The following is a 27,698-nucleotide window of genomic DNA, read 5'->3' as shown; positions in this document are numbered from 1 at the left end:
AACTTGCTGTTAAGTGTGGTCTGTCTCTTCTTTCTGCTGTCTACAAACTGCTCTCCTTTCTTTTGCTGATATTAAGAGAGAGAGAGAGAGAGCGAGAGAGACAGAGAGACAGAGAAAGATTGTTATACTGGCACCACTGTGTCAGAAGGCAGATAATTTGTGGTTAATAGGTCTATAATGGTGGTATCATTGACACATTTAATAAAGGAGTTGGACGTTGCCTGGGCACGTTGTCAAAGATGAATAAGGGGTACAGCAAAGAGCTCAAGAAACTACCCTTTGGGTGCATTTCCCAAAGATAAGTACAGAGAAAAGTAATGCTTTAAATTTTGTCTCCTAGTTATAAGTGTTAAATCTAGGAGCCTGCCAATCAGTTCTTATGGAACACAAATGTTAAATAATGAGCTGCAGTTATTACCCAAGAGTGCCAAAATAGTCAAAGAGCAAGTGATAAGGTTTCATCTATGGACTAATTGTGATGATATACAAACTACAGGTGGTCCGGACTATTTCGAATATTACATTGAATATATAACAGTACTAAAGCATTTTATCACACTGGGAGCAAATGCCACCAGTCCTTTGTTATTGGCGCAAGGATAATTTCTCTCTTTTTCAGCTGACACAGATGATACATTTTGTCAGTAATACGTTCAAAAATATATGAAAATAGCAACTTACTGATCACTACAGGTTTATAAAAGTCCATCTGGAGTCAGTGCCTTGTGAGTGTTAACTCATTTAAAAATACTTTTTACATCATCCACAGAAAGAGCAGGATGAATCATTTAGTGCTGTGGGCACTCACACAGGAGGGAGTCTTGTTGTTGTGATCAAAGGAGGCGTAAAACGCATCAAAGTACTTCCACAAAAGGAAATGAGGATGCAATTGGAATTAGTCTTCACCTGGTAATCCTTAAGTTTCTATATGCTTTGCCACAATTTATCTGTTTCACAGATCTTAAGAGGCTTTACAGTATTGAGATACAGTATAATACTGAACATTATTTATTTACAGATGGAATATTGGTAGAATAAGTGAATTGATTCATGAGGATAGAATTAAACAACCTTTGAATTTAAAATCCAATGCCTTAGCAGTCGGTGTGGTCAGGTCATCTATTAGTAGTAACATGTGAGAACTGAAGAATGAGGCACATTTCAGTAAACATGTCAGTCAATGCATAGCATAAAAGAAAATGAATACTGTACTGATCATTCATTGAACAGCTCGTGGTCTCACCTCAATCAGTGGTAACGGTTCAAAGTTTTCTCCCAGCGCACTCAGAGTAAACTTAACCGCATTCCAAATCTTGTTACAAAAGTGACGGGCACTCAGGACTTGATTGATATCCATGTTGATGTCATCACCTATATAAGAAAAGCATTGACATTTTCATCTTTATCATCACAAAAAGGAAGAAAACCCAATGATGAATGAAGAGTAGTAGCCAACAACTTTGCAAATGTTTCACAGACAATAATTTTTCAGCTAATTAACATTAGGATTCAATCTCTAGAAAGCTGAGGCCTTTGATAAGATACAAACATTTTCATAATAAACTGAAAAATGGTACTAAAATTAAGCAACAGAAAACTATTATTAAATTTACACCAAGAAAATGTTTAATTTCTGTTAAACACAAAAGTGTTAAATTCTTATCCATAAAAGTAAAGGCTGAGTGTTAGCATTTGATGTCAATGCTTTTTACAATTGTATCTTTTGCAATTTTATTTATTTTTTTAATCGTTTTACTATTTGTGTTCAAACAGTGCTAATTAAAGAGCAAAGCAGGCACAGATGGAAACGGTTGTGAATACTACAGAGAAGCAGCTGTTTCAATGTCAGTCCCCAGTACATGCTCATTAGCAAGAAAAAGATTAAATAAAAAAATTCAAAAGAAATAAGTGAGTAAATTTATAACAAACACTCTATGTATAACCACACAAATGCTATACATATTATATTTCTATAAAAAGTTAAACACTATTGGAAATTGCTGGTGTGCCAGAGTAAAAGTAAAAAAGTGAAACACGAGTAACAACATTTAATTAAGATACAAGTCCATTTGATGGGAGCAAAAATCTGCAGCCACACTGGGCCTGAATTTGAAAATTCATAATTTATTGTATGTGGTTCTGTGGTTTATTCTAATGATGCATTAAGTAACCAAAGAGCTGACATGCACTCAGCAATTTTAAAGTTTTATGTTCATTCTGTTTTAAATCTAATAGAGGCTTGGTTTTAACTCTGCTTATTCATCCTCATAAATATTTCTATTATATTGCTCAAACACCCCTGTTCTCCCCCTATGTGCATAGCTGTGTAAAAAGCAAGTCAGTGTTTACTTATGTAGTCTAATTGAAAACATCATATTCCTTTTAAAATCAAACCGATATAAATTACATAATTTGTTAAATCTTGTTTAGAATACTATATGCTGTTAATCCACAATTTGCACAGATTCTACTAGATTTTTACAATTATTTTTCATTTCTATAAATAAAAATAAAAAAATACTAAATTATGGCAGAAATTGAGCTTCTTTTTTAAAATTCCTAGCCAACTTCAGCATCTTTACATATGAGCTTATAAGGGAAAGCTTAAAAAAAGGAATTACAAGCCAAAGGATGTCAAGAATAACAACATATCAGATATAAGCCAAACAAATCTCTAAAAATACACTATTTTAAGCAATTGTACTTCTGAAACCCCTAAAGGGTAATATTTTATATAAAATTACTGTATAACATATTTTATTTGAAGTAGTATGTAGGGTGGCACAATGGCACAGTGGGTAATGCTGCCACCTCATGAAACCAGCAGCCCTGGTTTAATTCTTATGACTGGACATTGTCCGTCTTGAGTGTACACATTCCATTGTGTGAGTTGTCTTCCAGGTACGCAAGTTTTCCCTTCCACATCCCCATTAGGTTAAGTGACGTCTCCGAATTGGCTCCTGTGTAAGTTGTGGGTCTGTTTGTGAGTAAGTCCAGAAATGGACTGGCACTTTGTGCAGAGCGGCTTTCCTGCAACCATCAATTGTATTAAGCGGGTTTAGGAATAACATGACATTTTATGTGTGTGTACTGTATGTACAGGAAAGGGAGAGAGAGATCAGTTATACACAAATAAGTGTTAAAAAAAACTATGTAACATGCAAATAAAAACAGCAAAATGAAAAGAAAAAAAATCTAATTCCAGTCACTGAGAATTCTCTTGATTTAAATCACTAAATAATCACTTAACCTTTACGTGAAACTTTCACATATAATTAAAGAACCCGAGACTTATGATTTTCAGTGAATACCATTACAACATTGATTTAAAAAGATGGCAGTAACTTCTTATACTTTAATATACAGAACTTATAAAATGCGTGCCAGAAGGGACACCGGAGAGCATCTATTTGCTTTATATACCAGGGATTGTTCCTGCCTTGTGCCAAGTGCTTTCTGGGATAAGCTCCACCTTTTACATGACCCTGCTTTGAATAACCAGGTTTAGAAAATGGATGTAGCCAAAGTTAGATTTTTTTTTTTTTTCCTTCAAACATGGGTCAAATTTTATATGTGGTTCCGCAAAAGAAAAAGAGCTTAATAGAGAACACCACCACAGGAATTGACGGCTCCACACATTTTAAATCCATAGTTCAAAAGCATGTAGCCCTAAACTTGAATCAACACAAATGAAACGACTTAACAACTTAGACTTTATTTTACATAAAAATATACTGTACTTCATCAGTAACTGTCTTTGATTCTCCGAGTATAATCTGACATTTCTAGAATAGTAAAGTTGTTTTGTAAAATGCCTTTTTATTTCTTTCTGTCTGGCTGCAAGGAAAACAAAACTGCAACAACAGACTAAGCAAAGAAGTCTCATCAATGCTGCTTATTGTTATAACACATTTTTTTAAATATCAAAATTCAAGATGACAGGATAAAGCAGTTTTGATAATGAATGAATGAGTGAGTGAATACATTTTTACAAAATTACAATGTTTAAAAATAAAAATGTACCTTGGCATTGGTAGGAACACAAAGCAAATCTTAGAGCATCAGTTCCACATTCAGGAATTCCCTTTGGAAAGTCTTGCTTCTAAACATAAAATAGATAACAGCAGTTGAATCAGAAAACTTCTTACATTATGGGGACTGTGGTTGCATAGTGGTTTGCCCAGTTGCCTCACACCTGCAGGTGACTGGTTTCAAATACAGCCCAGTCACTATTTTTGTGAAAATTATACATTTTTACAATATCTTCATGAGAGCATGGAAACTGTGCTTTAAGTTTAAGTTACGTGGAAACTCTAAATTTGTCCATGAGTTTGCCTTGGAGTCCTGTCTAGAGTTGGCTGCTGCATCACATGCTTGCAAGATGTACAGTACATACAGGCATATAGTAAATTAAAAAAAAAAAAATCACCTGTCCCTCCATTGCTATCTTCAGTTCTTTTGGATCAAGGTTGCCTTTGTGTAATTTTGTATGTAAAGTCTAAAGGAAGACAGATAAAGAAAGTTGCTATTTAAAGTATCTAATGTACAACACTGACCATTGAAAATGGATGGTTCCCCAAGTTATAGGGCATAGCTTGGTCTGAGTAGAACATCACCATCTTTATAATAAGCTAGTCTAAGGCTGAATACAAGCATGCTCATATGGTGTGACAATACCACTGAAAATACGTAGCACGCTACATTTGACAGCTTTGTTCACCAGATACTTTACTTTGAATATGAAGTTGAAGTACAAAACATAAAACAGAGATAATGGCGAGTAATTCAGCAGCAAAAGCAATTTAATTCAGTTCAGAAAGATAATACATAACCACCAGGAATGCAATTTAAAAGTGACGTTACAGATGTTGTTTCACCATTAACTACTTTTTGATTTGCAGTTTCTGAAATAACGTAAATACTCCACCTGCAAAGATGCCCCAGATATGACATCTAAGGGATCAATGACATTTCCCAAGGATTTGCTCATTTTCCTTCCGTGAGCATCTCTCACTAATGAATGCAGAAACACCTGAAGGAAGACACCTGATTCAATTAGATATAAAAGGCAGTATCTGTACAAATTAATTGTTAAATATGACGTTGATCAAAAGTGTCAAATCACAACCCTGAAAGGCCCAAATGGCTGTTTCTTTTCATTCTAATTACGGATTAAGGCATCCCTTTTGGGGACATACTGTCTTTATTCTTCTTGCTATATATACCACTATATGGATTCAAAAATAACTTACATAGTCATGCCCAATAATGTGTGTGTGTGCTTATGTGTACAGTATTTAAATTTTCAGATCCACTCAACTGTTTATCAATTTTTGAGAGGGGCTGAAACAACCATTTTTGTTCATATTGTTCTGACCAACCAATGAAGGGGGACTTCATATAACACCACTTGAAACTGACTTTTTTATTTTTTAAACTGGCTGCCGTTTCATTATTATTAAACAAAATGTATAGTAGGCAGCAATCTTTAATCAGGCTGTGACAAGTAACTGAGTACAGACATGTAGGTTGGCATTAGGTAAGTCCGGAGGTATTTTAACCACATACTGTTGGCACCAAAAACCACTGTGTATTTCACATGACACGGCACGGAAATAAAGAAGTGAGAAGTTTTACACAGCATGTGGTTAGAATGAACACCTGTATAGCCCTTCAACTGTTTGTTTTTTTTTTAAACATAGCTGAATAAGCTGAATAGCAAAGCAAGTAAAATAAAGGCATTATTAGAAAATTAAAATGACACATTGGAAGTTCAGAATTGCAATTTGTTTAATGGTTAACAAATGTAAGAAGGTAATGGAAACTTGTTCTTATTGCATTTTACAGACTTGGAAGAAGACATTTGTTAAAAATGCTTTTAAATAAACACAAAAAAAATGTCACTACCTTGCTAAAAGGCAATTTTCCTGTTAACTCCTGGCCAAGCATCACCATACGAGCCACCCAGAAAAAGATTAGGTCACTTCCCGTCTCAAGCAGACTGTTTGGGTAGAAGTGCTGAAGGTCTGGTGTCTTAAATAAATGAAGCATTTTTATATTATGAAATGCATTGATGGGACATTAAAAAGCATGTGCAGGTGTAAACCGAACCAAGAAAGTAACACGTTTTTTTTTCCCCCTCAAATTTTCCATGTAGCACTTTACACTTGTCTGCTTTGAATTTTCCACACGTTTAACCAGTTTGAAGGTTATTCTGGTCTTTGTATGTAGTTTTGCCGCATCCTCATTATTTGTTCTCCCTGATTTTAGAACTGTCTGCAAAGTTCACACATTTACTTTGCTATCACAATTAGCGGCACTAATATAAATGAGATAAATTATATAAACAGAAATCCTAACACAGGAATATGGAAACTCAACCCCAAGCTTTGCTTTTGTCTTTCACTCTACCTGTCTGTTTTTTGAAGTATACTCGTATGCTTACATTCATGTAAACTTTCTTTTCCATACAAGCAGTCGTCTAAAAGACTTTTGATAGTAGTTTTCATTATTTTACATGGGACAGGTAAGACTCGTTGGATGGTAATTACTGAGATCTGTTTTTTTTTCTCCTTTTATGTAGATTATACTGGGATTCACAACTTTCCATTGCCCTACTTCTTTTTCCTTATGTTGTTACTGCTGAAAAATGTTTGCTAACAAGAAAGAATATCTTTTTGTACTACTTAGAAAATACTGTTAGGTTAGAGCAGGTCCTAAAGTATGGTCTACATTAGTTGTAGAGTCGGGTTCCAACTCAATTGCTTAATTCTTTGTTGATAACGAAACTTGTTCATTCATTCACTTGGCAAGGGAGCAATGTCATTCATATATGACAGACAGGCAGAACTTTATTTTTCTATTTTGATGATATCATTCAAATGATTTGTAAAGAGAGCACATTAGTATCTCTCAATTCTTTTGTTTTTTTCTCTTCCATTTCTTTCCAAATATTTTATTGCATGGAAGCATCATGATGATCGCACACAGCTGTGTAAAGGGGAACAGGTTAGATGGTGTACTGCTGGTTTCCTTTGTCTTTTGCATTAATTTCTTAATTGGTAAATGCTAAAGAAAACAAGAGGCAATACAAAACAGAGTGCAGCAGCTTAAGACTAAAAACAACTAAGGATTTGAAACTCAAAAATGTGAGTTCGCTAAAATGAATCCTAAAAATGGCACTTGAGCAAAAGACTCTTAATTAAACAACTGGGTTTAAATAAAAATCTGTAATCAATGAGGCCCTCCAGAACCAAACTTGAGGGCTAGAGGATTTTGTTAGTCTTCACTGTACCTAGTGCGTGAAGCATACCTGTACCTGACTCTCCTATTTTGAAAATACAGTCATGTGCCAAATTACAGCCAACCAAGTTGAGGTCATTCATACTTACAGCCAACAGCCATAGGATAACAATAGAAATTACCAAAACCTGCCACAGTAAGTAATCTTTCATTATTACTTTTATTATTTCAGAGGGTCTCATATGTTTTCTGACTCTTGGAGGGCTCTTCAAGGTTTATTTTGATTGGGGCTTCTCCTCCAGGCTAATTCTTAGCCTGCCCCACTTTCCCTTACACCAGCGTTTCTTTATGGTCCTGCGAGTTTTGCCTTTTTCAGTTCACTGACGAGCCTTTACCAGCAACTGCAAACTGGCCCCTTGGTGAAACAGCTCACCAAGAAACAGGAAAATATATTGCACAGTGGTTTCGATCACTTAGATGACCCAATGCAACCCACTTGTGAAACGACAGAAACACGCAACCCATGCAGTGGTTGAGAAACACTGTCTTACATGGACCCAGAACATGGATGCTGAGACTTTAAGATTGCTTTGCACTTCTCCGTACCGGAAGTTAAAGTATGCATACCTGCAATTCACACCAGACCCAAACAGCCTGAATAGCAATGTACATTTTGTGACCAACATACGGCCAATCTGACAAATGACCAAATGGAACTGTAACTCAGTGCATGACTGTACTTACATGAATGCCTCAAAAGAAGCAAAAATGAGCTCTACATTTAATTCTTGTTTTAGATAAATTCAGGTGCAATTTTTAATTGTTACCTTTAATGTATGTATTTAACTTTTTCTGTCCAGTTTCAATTATGATTTTGTTGTGCATCCTTGTAGGTTTTTAAGTTGCCTTTTACTTTTTTTTTAAACTAGAAAAGTCCATACATCCATTATCCAACCCGCTATATCCTAACTACAGGGTCACGGGGGTCTGCTGGAGCCAATTCCAGCCAACACAGGGCACAAGGCAGGAAACAAACCCCGGGCAGGGCGCCAGCCCACCGCAGGGCACACACACACCCACACACCAAGCACACACTAGGGACAATTTAGAATCGCCAGTGCACCTAACCTGCATGTCTTTGGGCTGTGGGAGGAAACCCATGCAGACACGGGGCGAACATGCAAACTCTACGCAGGGAGGAAAGCGAACCCGGGTCTCCTAACTGCGAGGCAGCAGCGCTACCCACTGCACCACCGTGCCACCCGAACTGGAAAAGTACCAGAAGAGATTTTATTAACCTTATTTTACATTGCATTTTTTCCAGTTTCTCTCTTAACCTTTTGGATGTTTTTGAAATTTCTAATTGCCTCTATTATTGAATTATTGCTCCTTATTGAAATTTGTGCTACACTGTATATTTAATTTCATTCATTTTAATCTAACTGTGCCATTTATTTACTAGTTTAATTTTGTTTGTAAATGTATGAGCTTTTGTGATGAATCAAAATAATCCTGGAATAATGTAATGTATTTTTTATAGAATAACTGTTTCTTATTTTGCATTTTCCAGGTGTATCCAATAAGGTCTGCATTTTGCAAGAAATATATGTGTCTTTGTTTTAGCACACTACCTGAAGCAAATCCTGGGTTTAATGAGTACACTATTCTGGGTCTAGTTCCTGCATTGTGCTCGATGCTGACAGCACAGGTTCAGACCCCTGTGAACTTAAACAAGACACATGTGTCACAAAATAAATGGACAGAAGAATGAATGGATAGTGATCATCTAAGCAACAACCACCTCAATCACAAACTTTCTATCCACTATTGTTGGTTTTAGAAAAGATTACTAAATCAAACATTTGGAATGAACAATTTAGTTTTGTAAAACATCTGGAGTTATTGTGGTGATCTTCTTTGATTTAAGCAATATCGGTGCCATAAGAATCATACCTTTATGATTAAAGGTATTAACGGTTTAAAATTTAGCTTGTGCATTATCACTCTGAATGCTGAATCAATTTTATAGAATAGATAAATGGCTAATCAGACAGAAAAAATTATGAAGCAATAGCTACTAGCAAATAGTTGACCTTCTTGACCCCACAGCTGAAATGTAAAGCTCAAATAATAGATCCAGCATTTCAAAAAGTTTTCAGAATAGAGTATGTGATCATTAGGTGTATGCAGCTAAATATACAAGCTAAGATACTGATCAAATCGTACTGTACATTTTATGTTTCATTTAAAGCTCTTATTTCTTGTAATCTACTCAGCCAATGCATGCATCGTATGACACCTAACCTGTCTGGTTCACTTTATGTACTCAAAGCTGCATGATAGGATTGATAGGATAGCCCCTGTTTTTTGCTACCTTGGAAAACATTGGGAGACTAAAAGTACATATACAGTCTCTTTCAGGTTTAAAATTTCACATTTTAACATAGAACATGTTGTGTCTATTTATTCTGGCTCTGTCTTCATTAAGTAGTTTTTTTTTCTTTATCCCACATCTTCTTTTTGATTTCTCTCCAAGGAGTCTGATTTATTGTAAATATTTGTACACTTCTCTAAATAACTATGCCCCCAGAATATTTGTCACTTTTTCCTATGGGGGTAATCAGTCTTCTTGATAAATGAAGTGTACTATGATGAAGTTGCTGAGGAAACTAATAACATTTTGTTGACACCATGCCTTTAGCATGTGGAGCTGGAAGAACTTCAGGAAGAATGACTGATTTTGGACTTGAATTTATTTCCATATTTCTGAATTGTGCTGTTGTATTTCTATTGCTATTTGCCCTAACATGAAGTTTACACCTGTTCATGGTGGCACTTGGTTCACTGTCTGTGCAATGTGGGAAGGTCTACTGCAGGTAGGATGAATACTGCTATGAGACACAATAGCAAAACTGTGTTGTTGAGGCCTATTATCAATAACAAAGAAAACTTCTTCTCCTGCCTTATTTTCATACTGACATCATTTGTTTTGAAGAGCACATTTGTTTATTGTGGCATTCATGCCTCTCTCTGCCAAAAAAAGTTACTTTATATTTTTTTCCTTCCTTATTTGATTAATGGAGCCCACATATGATCTGCTAAAGTCTGTTTTTTTATTTTGTTTAGGATAAATACTTTTACAATTGTATATACAAGTTCTTCATTTCTCTATCTGTTTCTGAAGTTACTGGTCAAATATAAACATGTTTGCAGGTATTGTGATTGTTAATGGTTCCTTGGTTCAATACATTTTTGTCTTAGAGTTTGTATTTGTTTTGTCGAATGTTTAATTTAGAATTTAATTTCACTTTTATTGTATACTTTAATGTTGTTCTGGGATTTGTTTTAATTTATCACTATGTTTTGGATTTACTGTGAATCCATCTTGTTTTGTTAGCAGTTAGTAACATTTGTGGTGCCCATTACCATGACGCAGCTACTCATTGTCAGGTGGTGCAGTCCCAGAAGTTGTGCCATGTGACCTCATCAGCAAGATATTATGTACGTCAACACGGTGAAGAATCCTTTGGCCAAGGATGTGGGAGTTGTGGTGAGCAGCTCCTACCAAATTCAACAGTTTTTTGCCTGTTGCTATTGGTAGATTCTTGAGACAAAAATTTTTGGAAACACATTGGGTTCTGAGACATGATTGTTGTGACTTTCTTGTTTTGATCCTCATTAGCTTTTTTGATTAACATTCTCATTTCCTGATTCTCACCCTTTTTTGCCTTTTTACCTGTCAACTTACAACTTGTTGCAGAACAGCAGAGAAATAAGTTATTTGATTATTAGTTACATGGAGTGTAGCCTTGCTGCATCTACTGTAAATGATCAGCATGTAAACCACACGTCCAGATTATTTTCATCTTTCTTTTCCTATTGAAAATGAGAACTACTCATTCTCACTTCAGGGTGAGAGCATTTACTGTGCATGTGAAGTGTCTTTGCTTTGTCCCAGGTCACAAAAAGCTGCACATGTCGTAATCCATTCTTAAAATATTCAAGTTAAAATGTTATTGTCACTTGTATTATTATTGTTGTTAATGTAGTGTCTATGTATTTAATGGCAGCTGCCAGCAAGACATGTAGTTTGGATAGCTCATTGTTGTAAGGCAGTCTCTGTGTACCTGATTCTGGACTAATTTTCCAACTGTCAAAAATGCACAGCACTGAAAATAATATATGAGCATTAATGTATCAGTCTCTTTAAAACTCCAGACTTGCATCTCTTTTAATTATCATGGACAGTACTACTATACAAAACACTTTCAACTTGCTGTTAGTGAAGCATAAACAACCATAATCTAGCATGTAATGGAACCCTTTTTGTGAAACCTGGGGTTTTTTATTTTGACTTGGACATCTCCATTCCATGGTGTTTTTAGGCACTGTTGTAGGTGGTACATGCGCAGCCCTGTGTTATCAATCAATAGTGTTGTGGAAGCAACGTGTCCCAGTAATGATACCACATTTGAACAAGTTTTGTGAGTCACTTGAGTGACACAGTTTCATTCCCTACCAAGGTATTTCAGTACGTGGTAATCAAACTTGGAATTATCCCAAGTTATGCAACAGATTATTTAAGCAACCTCTTTTCTTTCTGGGGAGAACAATGGAGTTAGAAAATTATGCAATTCTTTTTAGTTATTTTGGTGATGCTGTTCTGCATTGGTCTTATTGCCTCTTCTTTTTTTGTTTTTGTAACAAAAACCTGTTTTTAGTAATATGGTATCTGTTGCTTCTCTTATCTTTTCCACACTGCCCCCATTGCTCCCACTCAAAACTGATGTAGAAATTACTTTACTTTTTCATTAAGATCTTAATGTATTTTAAACCTATCATATTATAGTATATACTAATCAATCTTTGCATTAAAACGGGAGTAAATGTGGAATAATGTATTTTTTGTATGTTATAAAACAGAAACTTAGCTATGTACAAGCTTAAAGGTAACTGCAACTAGAAACACCTAAAAGTTCTGTCGAGAGAGAGAGGCAATGCATTATGGTATAGTTTGATTTTTAAAGCCCTTTAGAGTTTCTGCTTACGTCCATCTATAAGATCAGTCTATTCCAGTTTACGAGGTAAGACTGTTTTTGAGTTGCACTGAAGATTATAGTTGACTTCTTATCGTGTTTACAACTCTGCAACCTTCTTTGGTTGCTATTATTTATAGTCCTGCAAAAGCTGCCTTAATGAGACCATAGATTTTGCCTTTTGGTGTCTTGTGCTCTCTACACGTGCTTAATAAACAGTGTAGGAGCTAATCTGCTGATCCGTTTGTGTTTATTCCATGACATAACCCAAGGCTACAAAAAGATTTTCACAATTATTTTCCCTTGTCTTTCTGCCAGCTGTTATGTCAAGAGTATAGAAATGCCTGCTGTATGCTCAACAGTGGATGCACTGGTATAACTTTTCAGGGAACCAAGGCCATGTTGCCACTTTGAACAGATACTTTCGAAATCGGGTTTGTTTTTCCTGAATAACAAAGTCAACATTGATCTTCCTGACTTACAATATTAATACCTGAAAGCACACATTTCGTGGGTCAGCTAGTCTGATTGGAAAACAGTACTTGCCACCGATATCTGGAAAGGGAAGGTGATTGCCTGGACTGCAGCAACTACAAGAGGATAACACTGCTCTCTGCGCCGGGTAAGGTACTTGCTAGGGTCATCCTCAATAGGATCCGTGATAACTTCTTCATCTACCAGCGACTGAAGCAGTCTGGTTTTATGCCTAAAAAGTCTACCATTGACAGCATCCTGGCACTGAGGGTTCTCATGAAGCACAAAGGCGAATATCAACAGAGTTTCTTTGCAGTCAATATTGATTTTCATAAATCAATCAAGCTGCCTTGTGGGATATTCTAAGACTACACAGGATCCCCAAAGTCGCCTTTTTTCATGGCTGGCCTGTACACTGGTATGGTGAGTGCTGTGCAGAGTGGAGGAAGAACCTCTGTGTTTTTCCTAGTTGATTCTGGGTGTATTCTTGTTCCTACTCTGTTCAGTGCTTGCATGGACTAGATGGTGTATAGGGTCATGTGGTCCAGAGGCTGTGGGGCATCTGTTGATGAAGAAATATTCACTGATATTGACTTTGCTGATGATGTTCTTCGCAGAGTCAATGGAGGCTCTGATTGGGGCTCTCAAGAGACTGAGTGAGGAGTCTGAGTGTCTAGGCTTGCGACTCTCCTGGATAAAAAGCAAGATCCAGGCCTTTAATGACCTCTTTGACACAGCTAACAACAGTATGTAAGTCAGCGGAGAGAATGTCGACCTCGTCGAGAGGTTTACTTACATCGTCATTCATGTCTCTGGTGACTATTCCTATGAAGTCAGTAGACAGATTGGGAGATTAGGAGAGCATGGGGGGATCATGAAGTTGCTGGAAAGTGGTGTGTGGCACTCCCGATATCTTTGCAAAAGAATGAAGGTCCAAGTCTTTAGAGTCCTGGTGCTTCCTGTTTTTATGGTTATATAGTTGTGAGATATGAGCGTTATCCAGTGACCAGAGATGAAGAATGGACTCCTCTGCAGTTGCTCACAGACTCCCAAATAAGGCATATTACCTGCATTGTGTGAGAGAATCAGTTATTGCACTACGGACAACTAAGGATGCACTAAGGATGATCTGGCTGTCAGAAGACCCGAGTGGCCGGACCAGGCCAAGGGGACACCCACATAACACCTGGCTGCGGCAGATAGATGGTCATTTCCACAGAGTGGGACTGGACCGCATATCTACTTGGGGGGTTGTCCACTGGGATCCTGAGCTGTTTTGTCATGTGGTGGGTGCAACAAAGCGCTTGTACCAGTGCCTGCTCCAATCTGACCTGACCTAGTCATCTTTGCAAACAACTCTTGCAATATGTTTCAAAGTTATGAATTCAAAATTTTAATTTTGAACAAACTACTTCAAATTTAATATTGTATAATGTCTACCTGGCTTTCTTGAGGAGTAAAAATAGGGGAGGAATATGTTCTTTTGGCATGGGTTCTACAGCACTGAATAGCTACCTAGTCCCATAAATGGAAGAGGACCATTGTTTATAACAGACCAGTAAGGATAGTTTGAGGTGGTGACGAAAGTGGAATGTGTTTTGCTCACATTTTGAGAACATATGTAAGTTGCAGCTGGTTGGCCAATCATTTGAGCCTACATCCAAACGACAGCTGTGTACTGAACTCTGTAGAGACTACAGAAGAATATGCAGGCTGTGTATTAAGGAATGGCTTTAGTAGTCTGCTTATAACCTGGAGACGTGCTTCTTGAGGAAGATTTGCTTAACTATACATGCTGAAAGGAAAGTGTGAAACTCTGCTGCATTTGACACTATACTGAAATTAGCATTTAGCTTTCACCTAGAATGGTTCTCTGTTTTTTGCAATGCTACAACATACAGGGAATTTCACCCTCACCTCTTCAGAGGAAGTATCATTCATTTCCTTGTGTCAAAGCATTTTGTTTCTCATAATAGGTCACTGCAGCTTGTTAAGGAATGACACATAGCATAAAGCAATGTCAAGGGTAATAAAAGGAACAGGAATATAGTTCTTCTACTCCATTTTTGATTAAATAAATATTTAAGGAGCAAACGATAGCCCAGGTTTGATTTCATGGTGGAATTACTTCAATATAGTTTCAGTTTGGAAATGTCAGTTTTCCAGGCAACTAAAATATTGCATTAACAAACAAACATATCTGTTTCCTATTTTGACATTAAATATTACCACATACAGTAACTACTTAAAATAAATAAAGCTTTTAAAAAGGAAAGGACCATAAATTTGTTATTCAAACTAACACATCAGTCAACAGAACTCTGTATGTCCTTATACAGTGGTGTGAAAAACTATTTGCCCCCTTCCTGATTTCTTATTCTTTTGCATGTTTGTCACACAAAATGTCTCTGATCATCAAACACATTTAACCATTAGTCAAATATAACACGTAAACAAGTAAACACAAAATGCAGTTTTTAAATGATGGTTTTTATTATTTAGGGAGAAAAAAAAATCCAAACCTACATGGCCCTGTGTGAAAAAGTAATTGCCCCCTTGTTAATAAATCACCTAACTGTGGTGTATCACACCCGAGTTCAATTTCCGCAGCCACCCCCAGGCCTGATTACTGCCACACCTGTTTCAATCAAGAAATCACTTAAATAGGAGCTGCCTGACACAGAGAAGTAGACCAAAAGCACCTCAAAAGCTAGACATCATGCCAAGATCCAAAGAAATTCAGGAACAAATGAGAACAGAAGTAATTGAGATCTATCAGTCTGGTAAAGGTTATAAAGCCATTTCTAAAGCTTTGGGACTCCAGCGAACCACAGTGAGAGCCATTATCCACAAATGGCAAAATTATGGAACAGTGGTGAACCTTCCCAGGAGTGGCCGGCCGACCAAAATTACCCCAAGAGCACAGAGACGACTCATCCGAGAGGTCACAAAAGACCCCAGGACAACGTCTAAAGAACTGCAGGCCTCACTTGCCTCAATTAAGGTCAGTGTTCACGACTCCACCATAAGAAAGAGACTGGGCAAAAACGGCCTGCATGGCAGATTTACAAGACGCAAACCACTGTTAAGCAAAAAGAACATTAGGGCTTGTCTCAATTTTGCTAAGAAACATCTCAATGATTGCCAAGACTTTTGGGAAAGTACCTTGTGGACTGATGAGACAAAAGTTGAACTTTTTAGAAGACAAATGTCCCATTACATCTGGCACAAAAGGAACACAGCATTTCAGAAAAAGAACATCATACCAACAGTAAAATATGGTGGTGGTAGTGTGATGGTCTGGGGTTGTTTTGCTGCTTCAGGACCTGGAAGGCTTGCTGTGATAGATAGAACCATGAATTCTACTGTCTATTAAAAAATCCTGAAGGAAAATGTCCGGCCATCTGTTCGTCAACTCAAGCTGAAGCGATCTTGGGTGCTGCAACAGGACAATGACCCAAAACACACCAGCAAATCCACCTCTGAATGGCTGAAGAAAAACAAAATGAAGACTTTGGAGGGGCCTAGTCAAAGTCCTGACCTGAATCCAATTGAGATGCTATGGCATGACCTTAAAAAGGCGGTTTATGCTAGAAAACCCTCAAATAAAGTTGAATTACAACAATTCTGCAAAGATGAGTGGGCCAAAATTCCTCCAGAGCGCTGTAAAAGACTCATTGCAAGTTATCGCAAACGCTTGATTGCAGTTATTGCCGCTAAGGGTGGCCCAACCAGTTATTAGGTTCAGGGGGCAATTACTTTTTCACACAGGGCCATGTAGGTTTGGATTTTTTTTTCTCCCTAAATAATAAAAATCATCATTTAAAAACTGCATTTTGTGTTTACTTGTGTTATATTTGACTAATGGTTAAATGTGTTTGATGATCAGAAACATTTTGTGTGACAAACATGCAAAAGAATAAGAAATCAGGAAGGGGGCAAATAGTTTTTCACACCACTGTATTTTGTTAGCTGAATCATAGAATTTCTCAGGGAAGCATTTAAGTCATGGTAGGCAAATTGCCAATTTCAACTGCAACAGAACACTTTTTTCTTTTAACAATAGTAGGCTCAAAAACTGAACATGTGAAAAATTTCAAAGAAGCAAAAAAACATAATTTAAAAACTCTTAAGTTCTGTTTGATTTAATACAATAGCAGGCCAGAGCATGAAACAACTGGACATGGCACCAGTCCATCACATACTATAACAAAATAATATTTTTAAAACTAAACCAATTTTACCTGTTCAGGCCAGCCTAACATAGCAAATGGAAACAGACCAGAAGAAAACCAGGTATCTAAAACATCAGGATCTGAAACAAAAGAATTTATTGATGGTGATAAATGATAAATAGCATTGCCTCAAAAAAATTGTATTAAGAGCATACTATAAATAGCAAACATGATATTAACCTACTATTCTCTTGAAACATACAGAGATTCAAATTCTTACAATTTTATCCATATTCTAACTAAATAATTGATTTACTGATAGTGAATTTAAATTCTGTTCAATGTGTAAAAATACTTGAAGTGCTTCATACAGATTCTAGTCACCATTTTCAAAAAAAAGAATGAGGCTTTGAAAGAGCTACTGAAATGTGCAGCAAGATTAATCACCTTGCTTAAGGGGACCACATAAAAAAAAAAAAAGTCTGAGATGAATAAGCTTGAAGAGACTTAGGGAAAACTAATAGCCACGTAGAAATCCAGTTAAACTCATTAGTGTATAAAAAAGATATACTGCTCCAGGTTTAATTCACAAAAAAAACAAGGTTGAGCTGAAGTAGACAGAGAGAGTTAGTGTACATTGAACTAGTCACAAGGAAAAACAAAGAAAATGACCCAGTTAAGTGATCACTTTTCCTCCAAATCAAACATAGATCATATATCCAGTCTATGTTTAATTCCACGTAATTCAGTACTTTCAAAGCATAAAAAAGAAAGGGACAAAGGCATGCCAAGCTCTTTTTAGGCAGAAATCCATTAACTGCTGGAATGCATTCCCATGACACAGAATGGCAACTGTACTCTTTACTTTCTTTTGTTATAGCCTAAGTGTAAGTAGGAGAGTCACATAACCTTAAATTTCATTGCAAAAAGAGAAGCATACTTTCCTTTCTTGACTTTATGGGCTCACAACTCGAAGTTAAAAGAGTCTTTGTGTTGTCCCCTCCACTCTAACTGCAGAATGAAATCTTTACTATTTGTGCAGTATTGATACAGGTAAAATTCCGTTACAACGAACTCCCAGGGACCTAAAAAATATTTTGTTGTAACGAAAATTTTGTTGTAATGAGATTCTGTATTTGTTACTATAGCGTTTTCTTTAACTTGTATCCAGGCGTTTGCAATCATTTCAATAGCTTCTTTCACAATAATTTTAATCTCCTCCTGCCTACAAGTTATGCTGACGAGAATTTTTCTCAGTATTTCCTTGCGATAATACATTTTCAGGGTGCAAATGCCGCCCAAATCCAATGGCTGAAGCACTGCTGTGCAATTGGGTGGGAGGAATTCAAAGCGAATATTATCTAAATGTGGAAGCATGTTGTGGGCAGCACAGTTATCAATAAAGAGCCAAATCATCCTTTTCTTCTTCATATTGTGAGGTTTCTGAACTCTTTTGAGACCCCATGGGAACAACATGCCAAAGCGTGTCCCGAAGCGCGATTGCCGCGTCTGTGGAAGATTGTTTGTCCATTGCTGGGGCAGGGCAATAGGAGGCTTACAGCAGTGCAGTGAAGTGCCACAGAAACAAATCATAAAATACAATACAGTTTATTTTTGTATAGCTCAAAATCACACAGGAAGTGCCGCAATGGGCTTTAACAGGCCCTGCCTCCTGACAGCCCCCCAGCCTTGACTCTCTAAGAAGACAAGGGAAAAACTCCCAAAAAAAGCTTGTAGGGAAAAATGGAAGACACCTTGGGAAAGGCAGTTCAAAGAGAGACCCCTTTCCAGGTAGGTTGGGCGCACAGTGGGTGTCAAAAGAAGGGGGTTAATACAATACAATACACAGAACAGAACAAATCCTCAATACAGTATAAAAATAAAAATGTTAGAAGTACGGAGCAGAATTTAACAGTAGATGATATCACATAATAAGATTTGGATATTTTTAGAGTCCTGGAGGCCTCATCCATCAAGCTGCCTCCCCCATTTGGCCATTCCACGGCTAAAACAGTGCTGGGCCAACCAATCCGATGAAAGGACCCCTCTTTCCCACGATTCCTGCAATCCTCCATCAGGGATGACTTTACCATAGGCAGGCAAAACAACTTGGCATGTGGGCTGTGGCACCAAGTGCCACATTTGAGTACCAAAAGATCGGGGTTGCGCTATAAGTCCCTGTCTTGCACTCCAAAACACGAGGCTTAGTCTCAGTACTTTAGCAAAACCAGCTTTATTCAGCTTGAAACAGGAACGACACAGTTATTTATTGTAGCATGATCTGCCAATTTGCTATACACAGACACAGCAGTCAGGCAGGGTCGTGGCCAGGTCAGTGACCAAGTAATCCTGTTATCTGCATTTACAGTGTACGTGCTCCTAACCTTGCATCACTCATCGAGATCTTTTCTGTTTACTTTGGCGGAGAGACGCAGCATAGCTGTGAGCCTGCTATTGCCCCGTACAGACGCGGAGATCGCACTTTGGGACACTCTTAAGCATGCTGTCAAGTTGGGGGAAGTCTCAAGAGAGTATACAAACCTCACATTTTCTTGAATGAGTGCCAAATTAATAGGAATGTTTCTTGAACGAGCATCACTAAACCACATTAAAACTGCTTTTTCGACGTCTTCAAATGCAGCAGTTTACATACGCTTGCAACCTGAGATTTTTCGGGTTCGGGTGTCGATGGCGAAATTCTGAATTCACTGGCAATGTCTTTTTCTTTTTGCCACAATCAAGAGCTGAAATATGAACTGATATCCTTTTTATCGTGTCTACTGTCTCTATGGGAGGGTGACAATGAGTTAAATTCCAATGGATGTTTTTCAAAATGTTGATGAGCAATAAGCAAAAGGTATCGCTGAAAACCACGGGAAACAAAAAAGGCAAAAAGAAAAAAAAAACAGTACAAGGAAAGTTCGAAGAAAGAAAAAAAAATTACAATGTTTCTGTTTGGGGATCGTTGTGCACAACTGAGCTGCGGCCACAGAACTAACTGCTCTATGGATGATTCATTCAGGCATTTCAAGGTCTTTTGTGCACTTCGTTGTAATGAAAGTATCTGTTGAATGTACTTCGTAGTAACAAGATTTCTATAGACTCGTGTCATATGGGGAAGCTGTCGGGACCATAAAAATACTTTGTTGTAATGAAAATTTCATTGTAAAGATATTCGTTGTAACAGAATTTCACCTGTATAAGTTTGTGTTTTAACTGTTTTTGTGGTTATTGTTCTGCCAGAGATAGGAAAAAACAAGAAAGCAGTACTCAAATCCCTGGGCAGGGTGCCAGTCCACCGCAGGGTGTGCATGCGCGTGCACACACACACTAGGGACAATTTTAGGATTGCCAATGCACCTAACCTGCATGTCTTTGGACTGAGGGAGGAAAGAAGAAGAAAACCACGCAGACACAGGGAGAACATGCAAACTCCACACAGGGTGGACCCGGGAAGCGAACCCAGGTCTCCTTACTGCAAGGCAGCAGCGTTACCACTGCGCCACCGTGCTGCCCTTGGTCTTAATGTCTTTTTTATTATTTGGATGTTGTTCTTTTTATGCCTGCATATGCTGGGTTCATTTCCAAGGATTGAAATGGTATTTTCATTTGACAGCTACGATTCAGCCAGCTCTCTGGCATTCTTAGTATTTGCCATTTGCAGGATAAAAAGATTTTGTTTTCTTTCTGAGAAATCTGAAAAAACAATGAAATATCTTTTTCAGAAAACTCTGAATCTTGGACAAATCAGCCTTTATATGGCTGTGCTGAGGATGTCGCATGACTTCTAGTTCAATGCCTCCAAGCAAGGGAATGATGCTAAATGGCAACTGTTCACCAAAGTGGTATCTCACATAGAAAAACAAAAAGATATTGGGATAAGTACGAAACAGAAGTCAAAAAATAATAATGAATTAAAGATTTTTTTTAGATCACAAAATAAACAGGAAGGTAGTTTTGAAAGTTTCACAGGACAAAATATTATAATTACAATACTTTAAACATCAGAAATTCTTCCCTAAAAACATCTCTTAAAATAACTAGAAACAATGTAGGCAACAGGATCTTACAATCAGAACTTCAAATAAATAATGGAAAACAATATTAGATAGTATGCTTTCTTCACTGATGCTCTAGTTAATCAGTTCAAAGCTATACATTTGGCACATTCTCTACCCTAAGTTAAATTCTACATGTAAGAAATGCCTTCTGCCACACACAACCCTTCGTCTTTGTTGAATCTTATTGGACCACAGTCTACACCAATATATTAACATACTGTACATTTGCTCCTCCTTAAGTAGCACTTTGGTAAATTGGAACAAGGTGTATTGGCCAATTTAAAATTCACATTATGGGGAGACACACAAAGAAAGAGGCAAACAAGCACAAACCTTTCGGTAAAAACTCAAACCATGTTCTATATCTATTAAAAAATGTTTTTCTATTGAAACTCTAGAGTCGATTTTTTTATTTTATTAAAACAATACTTCCTCCATATATGAAATACAGAAAAAGTAAAACGGGCACAGTAATTAGCGAACAGTATTCTCTAATGTTAGAATTAATGCTGTTTCAGACTGAAAATCTTTTTTTTAATTGTGTTGTAATTATAAAAATTTAATTTTAGCTTGAAGCAAAGTCTACAAAGCACAGATATATTTTGATAACAAGAACTAGGTAGCCATGTTGTGAAGAATATTTAAAAAATCCTTTACATTTCCCATTAGCAAAACAAAATATCGGTGTTGTCAGGATATTCACAGACTTTTTATGCCGTCTTAAGAATACCGTAATTACCTGAGGAAATGTAGTGTCAACTAGGAATATAAATTCAAATTTTACTGACAGTATTTTGCCAAGGGGAAAGGAAAAACAGAATTAAATTTGATTCAAAAAAGAAAAATGACCTTGCAGCAGGCAAGGAAACATGTTATGTTTATCCATGATAACTAAAGGCTAATGTATTGAAAAAGTGTGAAATCCATAAATTATGTTTCAAAAATACTGTAATGAGGAGATGAGTGTACAGTGAAATTGATATTGTTTAACATTTCATCTCTATATTTTTTATTCATACAAATCTCAAGTGGTTTAAGGCAACAGCATATTATTATTTTTTAAATAAAATTAAGAAATAATACACAACCTAACATACAGTGCATCCGGAAAGTATTCACAGGGCATCACTTTTTCCACATTTTGTTATGTTACAGCCTTATTCCAAAATATGGATTAAATTCATTTTTCTCCTCAGAATTCTACACACAACACCCCATAATGACAACGTAAAGAAAGTTTACTTGAGGTTTTTGCAAATTTATTAAAAATAAAAAAACTGAAAAATCACATGTACATAAGTATTCACAGCCTTTGCTCAATACTTTGTCGATGTACCTTTGGCAGCAATTACAGCCTCAAGTCTTTTTGAATATGATGCCACAAGCTTGGCACACCTATCCTTGGCCAGTTTCGCCCATTCCTCTTTGCAGCACCTCTCAAGCACCATCAGGTTGGATGGGAAGTGTCGGTGCACAGCCATTTTAAGATCTCTCCAGAGATGTTCAATCAGATTCAAGTCTGGGCTCTGGCTGGGCCACTCAAGGACATTCACGGAGTTGTCCTGAACCCACTCCTTTGATACTTTGGCTGTGTGCTTAGGGTCGTTGTCCTGCTGAAAGATGAACCGTCGCCCCAGTCTGAGCTCAAGAGCACTCTGGAGTAGGTTTCCATCCAGGATGTCTCTGTACCTTGCTGCAGTCATCTTTCCCTTTATCTTGACTAGTCTCCCAGTTCCTGCCACTGAAAAACATGCCCACAGCATGATACTACCACCACCTTGCTTCACTGTAGGGATGGTATTGGCCTGGTGATGAGCGGTGCCTGGTTTCCTCCAAACGTGATGCCTGGCATTCACACCAAACAGTTCAATCTTTGTCTCACCAGACCAGAGAATTTTGTTTCTCATGGTCTGATAGTCCTTCAGGTGCCTTTTGGGAAACTACAGGCGGGCTGGCATGTACCTTTTACTAAGGAGTGGCCTCCGTCTGGCCACTCTACCAAACAGGCCTGATTGGTGGATTGCTGCAGAGATGGTTGTCCTGCTGGAAGGTTCTCCTCTCTCCACAGAGGACCTCTGGAGCTCTGACAGAGTGACCATCGGGATCTTGGTCACCTCCCTGACTAAGGCCCTCCTCCCCCGATCGCTCAGTTTTGATGGCCGGCCAGCTCTAGGAAGAGTCCTGGTGGTTTTGAACTTCTTCCACTTACAGATGATGGAGGCCACTGTGCTCATTGGGACCTTCAAAGCAGCAGAAATTTTTCTGTAACCTTCCCCAGATTTGTGCCTCAAGACAATCCTGTCTCGGAGGTCTACAGACAATTCCTTTGACTTCATGCTTGGTTTGTGCTCTGACATGAACTGTCAACTGTGGAACCTTATATAGACAGGTGTGTGCCTTTCCAAATCATTTCCAATCAACTGAATTTACCACAGGTGGACTCTAATTAAGCTGCAGAAACATCTCAAGGATGATTAGGGGAAACAGGATGCACCTGAGCTCAATTTGGAGCTTCATGGCAAAGGCTGTGAATACTTATGTACATGTGCTTTCTCAATTTTTTTATTTTTAATAAATTTGCAAAAATCTCAAGTAAACTTTTTCACGTTGTCATTATGGGGTGTTGTGTGTAGAATTCTGAGGAGAAAAATTAATTTAATCCATTTTGGAATAAGGCTGTAACATAACAAAATGTGGAAAAAGTGATGCGCTGTGAATACTTTCCAGATGCACTGTACCAATAATCCAATTCTGAGTCACATGGTGCCAATACCCATCCTGGCAACTCTGGCCTCAACACAATAACCAACACCAACTGGGGCACCAGTCCATCACAAAGCACATGTACACCCATTCTCACACTAAGACATTTTAGAATTGCAAACTAATTTAACAAACATGTCTTTGGGATGTGGGAGGAATCCAGCACAGACAATTTCTGAATAAAGGTCCTCCATTTGTTACATTTCTAATACACAGTATTACCAAGTGGCATAACAGACATCAACAACAGACAAAAATGAATGAGAACGAATTAGCACTGGTCAGTCAAAACAATCATTGCAATTAATTAAATAAAAAATATGACAAAACAAGGTTAACAGCTTCATGGCAAACTATGTCTTAAAACCAGTCCTTAGTCTTGCTTATTGTGATCATATTTTCATTGAACCTATTAAAATGTAAAAATGACAACTGTTTTAAAGATAAAAGATTGAACAAATACCCCATCACATATTTGGCCTGCGAGGAAACAGAAGTAAAGAAAGAAGGCTGCTTGTATAAACAAGAGGCTCTCCATGTTAGTGATCTCTGGCCACCCAGCTCATCTTCAGAAACCCACTTACTAATGTCGGTACTGGAGGATATGTTGATCGGCATAACAAAGAGTTCAAGAAGAACCATGTTATAACAAGGGGGCTACCAGAAGTTAGAAGAGGGAGACTCCAGCAATTTTTAGAGAGAGGTGAGAGCCAACCTGGCTGCAATGGATCCTAGGAATAACAGCTATCAGTGGTTATAGGAGAGATGGAGAACAGACGGATCCAAAAGGAGAAAGAAATGGGGTGAGAAAGGAATAGCTATAGAAAGAAACGAGAGAGTCACATAAAAAAGGACCAATTGAAGTAGACAGCTGACCAGTGCCTGTCTATGTCTCTTATTACCTTAAAGGTTTAAAGTTAAGAGTCCTAAGCAGGGTTACAAAATAAAGTTATAGAAGGAAAAGGGTGCCCCGAAATTACAGTAAATATCCTGCTAATAATGAGCCTAAAAAAGTGTTACAAAAAGCTAAGGAGGTGTTTAAAAAAGTTACAAAAAGTGCTTATATAATTACATACAAAATAAGCATTATTTTCAGCCCTAAAACATGAATCAAGCATCTATTCGTTTAATTTTTGCAATACAACATCAATGTTCTTTTCTTTCCTCCCCAGCTCCCCTGAGGAGACAAGAAACTGGAGCACAATTAAGCAGCAGTGATTTATTTCTCAAACACAATCACCAATGATCTATAGCAGTAAGAACACTGAGAGGGCCCTAAAATAACTGTATACATACAAATAAATAAATAACCACCTAAGTATTAAATCGATTAACAAGTTAAATTATGATGGAGCATAGCAACACTTAAGCTTTGGTTAAAATAAGATGAGAATACCTGGACCAAATGGAGTGTTTGCTTACTGAAAGTGCTTTTATGAAAATAAATAGGTCTTTATAACATAACAGAGACTGCTGTCCTCTTTACTATGCATAAATATACAGACCTCATCACCAGCAACCCTAACTACAATAAATGAGTTTTACAAGCAGAAGAAATAAACATATAGAAAAAGGAATAACTTTAATAATAGACGAATCACAGATAATCAATGCAGGAGTATGTACATCAAATTAGAGAAGTGGGGCTGGACTAATTAGGCTGGTGTTCAGAGGCAGAGGATGCAATATGATGCTCCTAATGTCAGGAGGACTAACATGGTTCACGTTCTTCTATTTCCTTAGGCCTACAGCAGGTATAATCAGGGTAGAAATGTGTTACTAATTTTTTTTAGGGAAAAGGCAGATTGATAAGAGAGCTGAATGGTGAGAGGTGGACATTCAAAAGTAATAAATTAACAGAGGCAAAAGGGGAAAAATGTGGACATGTAGAAACCAAGCAGGTTACATATCTTCAAGTTGGGGAGCATGCACTGGTACTACAAAGCTTCCAAAGCTCTCAATTTCTATCAAGCATTCAATTTGTGCCATGAACAGTGTATAAATTTATATCCATAATCCTGTCATTCTCAACATAAGAGCTGGAACACCACTTCTAATTTCAGTCAGCTATTTCAAGGAGCTGTGATAAATTATTAGGGCATATGCCAGCTCATGCATGGTGGGCTTCACAGCATACATATGCACCATGTGTGTTTGTGGCATTGCCTAACACTTACCTGTATATTATCAGTCCATATTGTCAAGAAGGAAAGTCCACATATTGGTCGCACGGTAAGGGATTTCGTAATCATTTATGACTCAAAATACAGAGAATTCCTGACACACATTCATAAGTAAATAATGTTCCCAGCAAATGAATATTATTAAAAGTTCTACTATAAAATTGAGAGGTGGAATACTTTTATGTAACTGTAACTGCACCCAACACACAAGCATTAAAAACTGCAATTTCCGGTCATGTTTTATATTAATGTGTTACATAAAATTTAAGGATTTGCATAATATGAATATGAAAATAAATGATTAATTAGGTCTTCTGCAGTGGGCTGGCGTCCTGCCTGGGATTTCTTCCTGCCTTGTGTCCTGTGTTGGCTGGGATTGGCTCCAGCAGACCCTCATGACCCTGTGTTAGGATATAGCGGACTGGATAATGACTGACTGACTAATTAGGTCTTTATTAGAAACTTGCTATGCTACCTGTTGAAGAAGGATAATAGAATAAGTTGGAAATTATTTGATACCTTTTGCCTTACATGTACACTTAGCATTTCTCCTATGACTTTCCTCAATATTCTTGTGTGTCTCAACCTCTCCTATCCTGTTTTGATCTCATTTGAATGAGCAACCAAAGTGAAACTGAACAGTAAGACTGGACCCACATGCACAGACAATAATATTTCATTATATACCAGATATTAAAATATGAAAACGTCCTGGCATGCTATCTCAATGGTTTACAAACTTGGGTAAAACAGGCTGTCCTCAGGGGCCATAGCAATCCTGGATTTATTTTTAAAAAAATTTACAAAATTGAATGTTAAATATTGTCTTGCCTTGTGTAGTTCTTAAATAAACATATCCCAAAATTGTTACAAAAAAGTAGTCCCTATGCCAATGTAGTTATTGACTAGAGCTGTGGTTTTCAACATGTGCAGTATGCAAGCAGCTGTCAGATGATAAACAAGGGAACAAAATAAATAATTCAAATTAATAATTAAATAGCTGGGTTAAAAAGTGGTCATTAAAAAGGATGTTTGGTTACACAGCAGCCAAATCCAGTTTCTATGCTTAGCAGCGCTTCAATTCCATCACGAATTTTGGACACACAGTCATGCTGTAAACCTTCCGTCCCACTTCATCCTAAAAGTGCTCTAAACTGAAGTTTCTGTCATAGAATAAGTTAATGAAGACTGTGGAAGAGAGGTGAAAAAAAGAGTGCATGCAGGGTGGAATGGGTGGAGAAGAGTGTCAGGAGTAATTTGTGACAGACAGGTATCAGCAAGAGTGAAAGGGAAGGTCTACAGGACGGTAGTGAGACCAGCTATGTTATATGGGCTGGAGATGGTGGCACTGACCAGAAAGCAGGAGACGGAGCTGCAGGTAGCAGAGTTAAAGATGCTAAGATTTTGCACTGGGTGTGACGAGAATGGACACCATTAGAAATGAGTACATTAGAGGGTCAGCTCAAGTTGGATGGTTGGGAGACAAAGTCAGAGAGGCGAGATTGCATTGGTTTGGACATGTGCAGAGGAGAGATGCTGAGTATATTGGGAAAACGAAGCTAAGGATAGAGCTGCCAGGGAAGAGGAAAAACCGTAAACCTAAGAGAAGGTTTATGGATGTGGTGAGAGAGGACATAAAAGTGATAGGTGTAACAGAACAAGATGCAGAGAACAGAAAGATATGGAAGAAGATGATCCACTGTGGCAACCCCTAATGGGAGCAGCTGAAAGAAGAAGAAGTTAAGATGATGCATGCTTTGTGAT

At 37.5% G+C, this 27,698-nt stretch overlaps 1 protein-coding gene across 1 annotated transcript in view; it reads right to left on the bottom strand.

The window, feature by feature from the left end:
- vars2 (valyl-tRNA synthetase 2, mitochondrial) overlaps positions 1–27,698 on the bottom strand; it is a 102,093-nt gene that overhangs the window by 25,553 nt on the left and 48,842 nt on the right. The window contains exons 19-24 of the mRNA XM_039768695.1: positions 16,997–17,067; positions 5,908–6,033; positions 4,928–5,032; positions 4,430–4,498; positions 4,024–4,102; positions 1,244–1,371 (exon numbers count right to left, since the gene is read on the bottom strand). Coding sequence (XP_039624629.1) covers positions 1,244–1,371; positions 4,024–4,102; positions 4,430–4,498; positions 4,928–5,032; positions 5,908–6,033; positions 16,997–17,067 — 578 coding nt within the window. The remainder of the gene's footprint in view (positions 1–1,243; positions 1,372–4,023; positions 4,103–4,429; positions 4,499–4,927; positions 5,033–5,907; positions 6,034–16,996; positions 17,068–27,698) is intronic.

This window comes from Polypterus senegalus, chromosome 11 (assembly GCF_016835505.1).
Source record: "Polypterus senegalus isolate Bchr_013 chromosome 11, ASM1683550v1, whole genome shotgun sequence".
NCBI lineage: Eukaryota > Metazoa > Chordata > Cladistia > Polypteriformes > Polypteridae > Polypterus > Polypterus senegalus.
The sequence above is the reverse complement of the archived record's forward strand: the minus strand, read 5'-3'. Positions and strand labels throughout refer to the sequence as shown.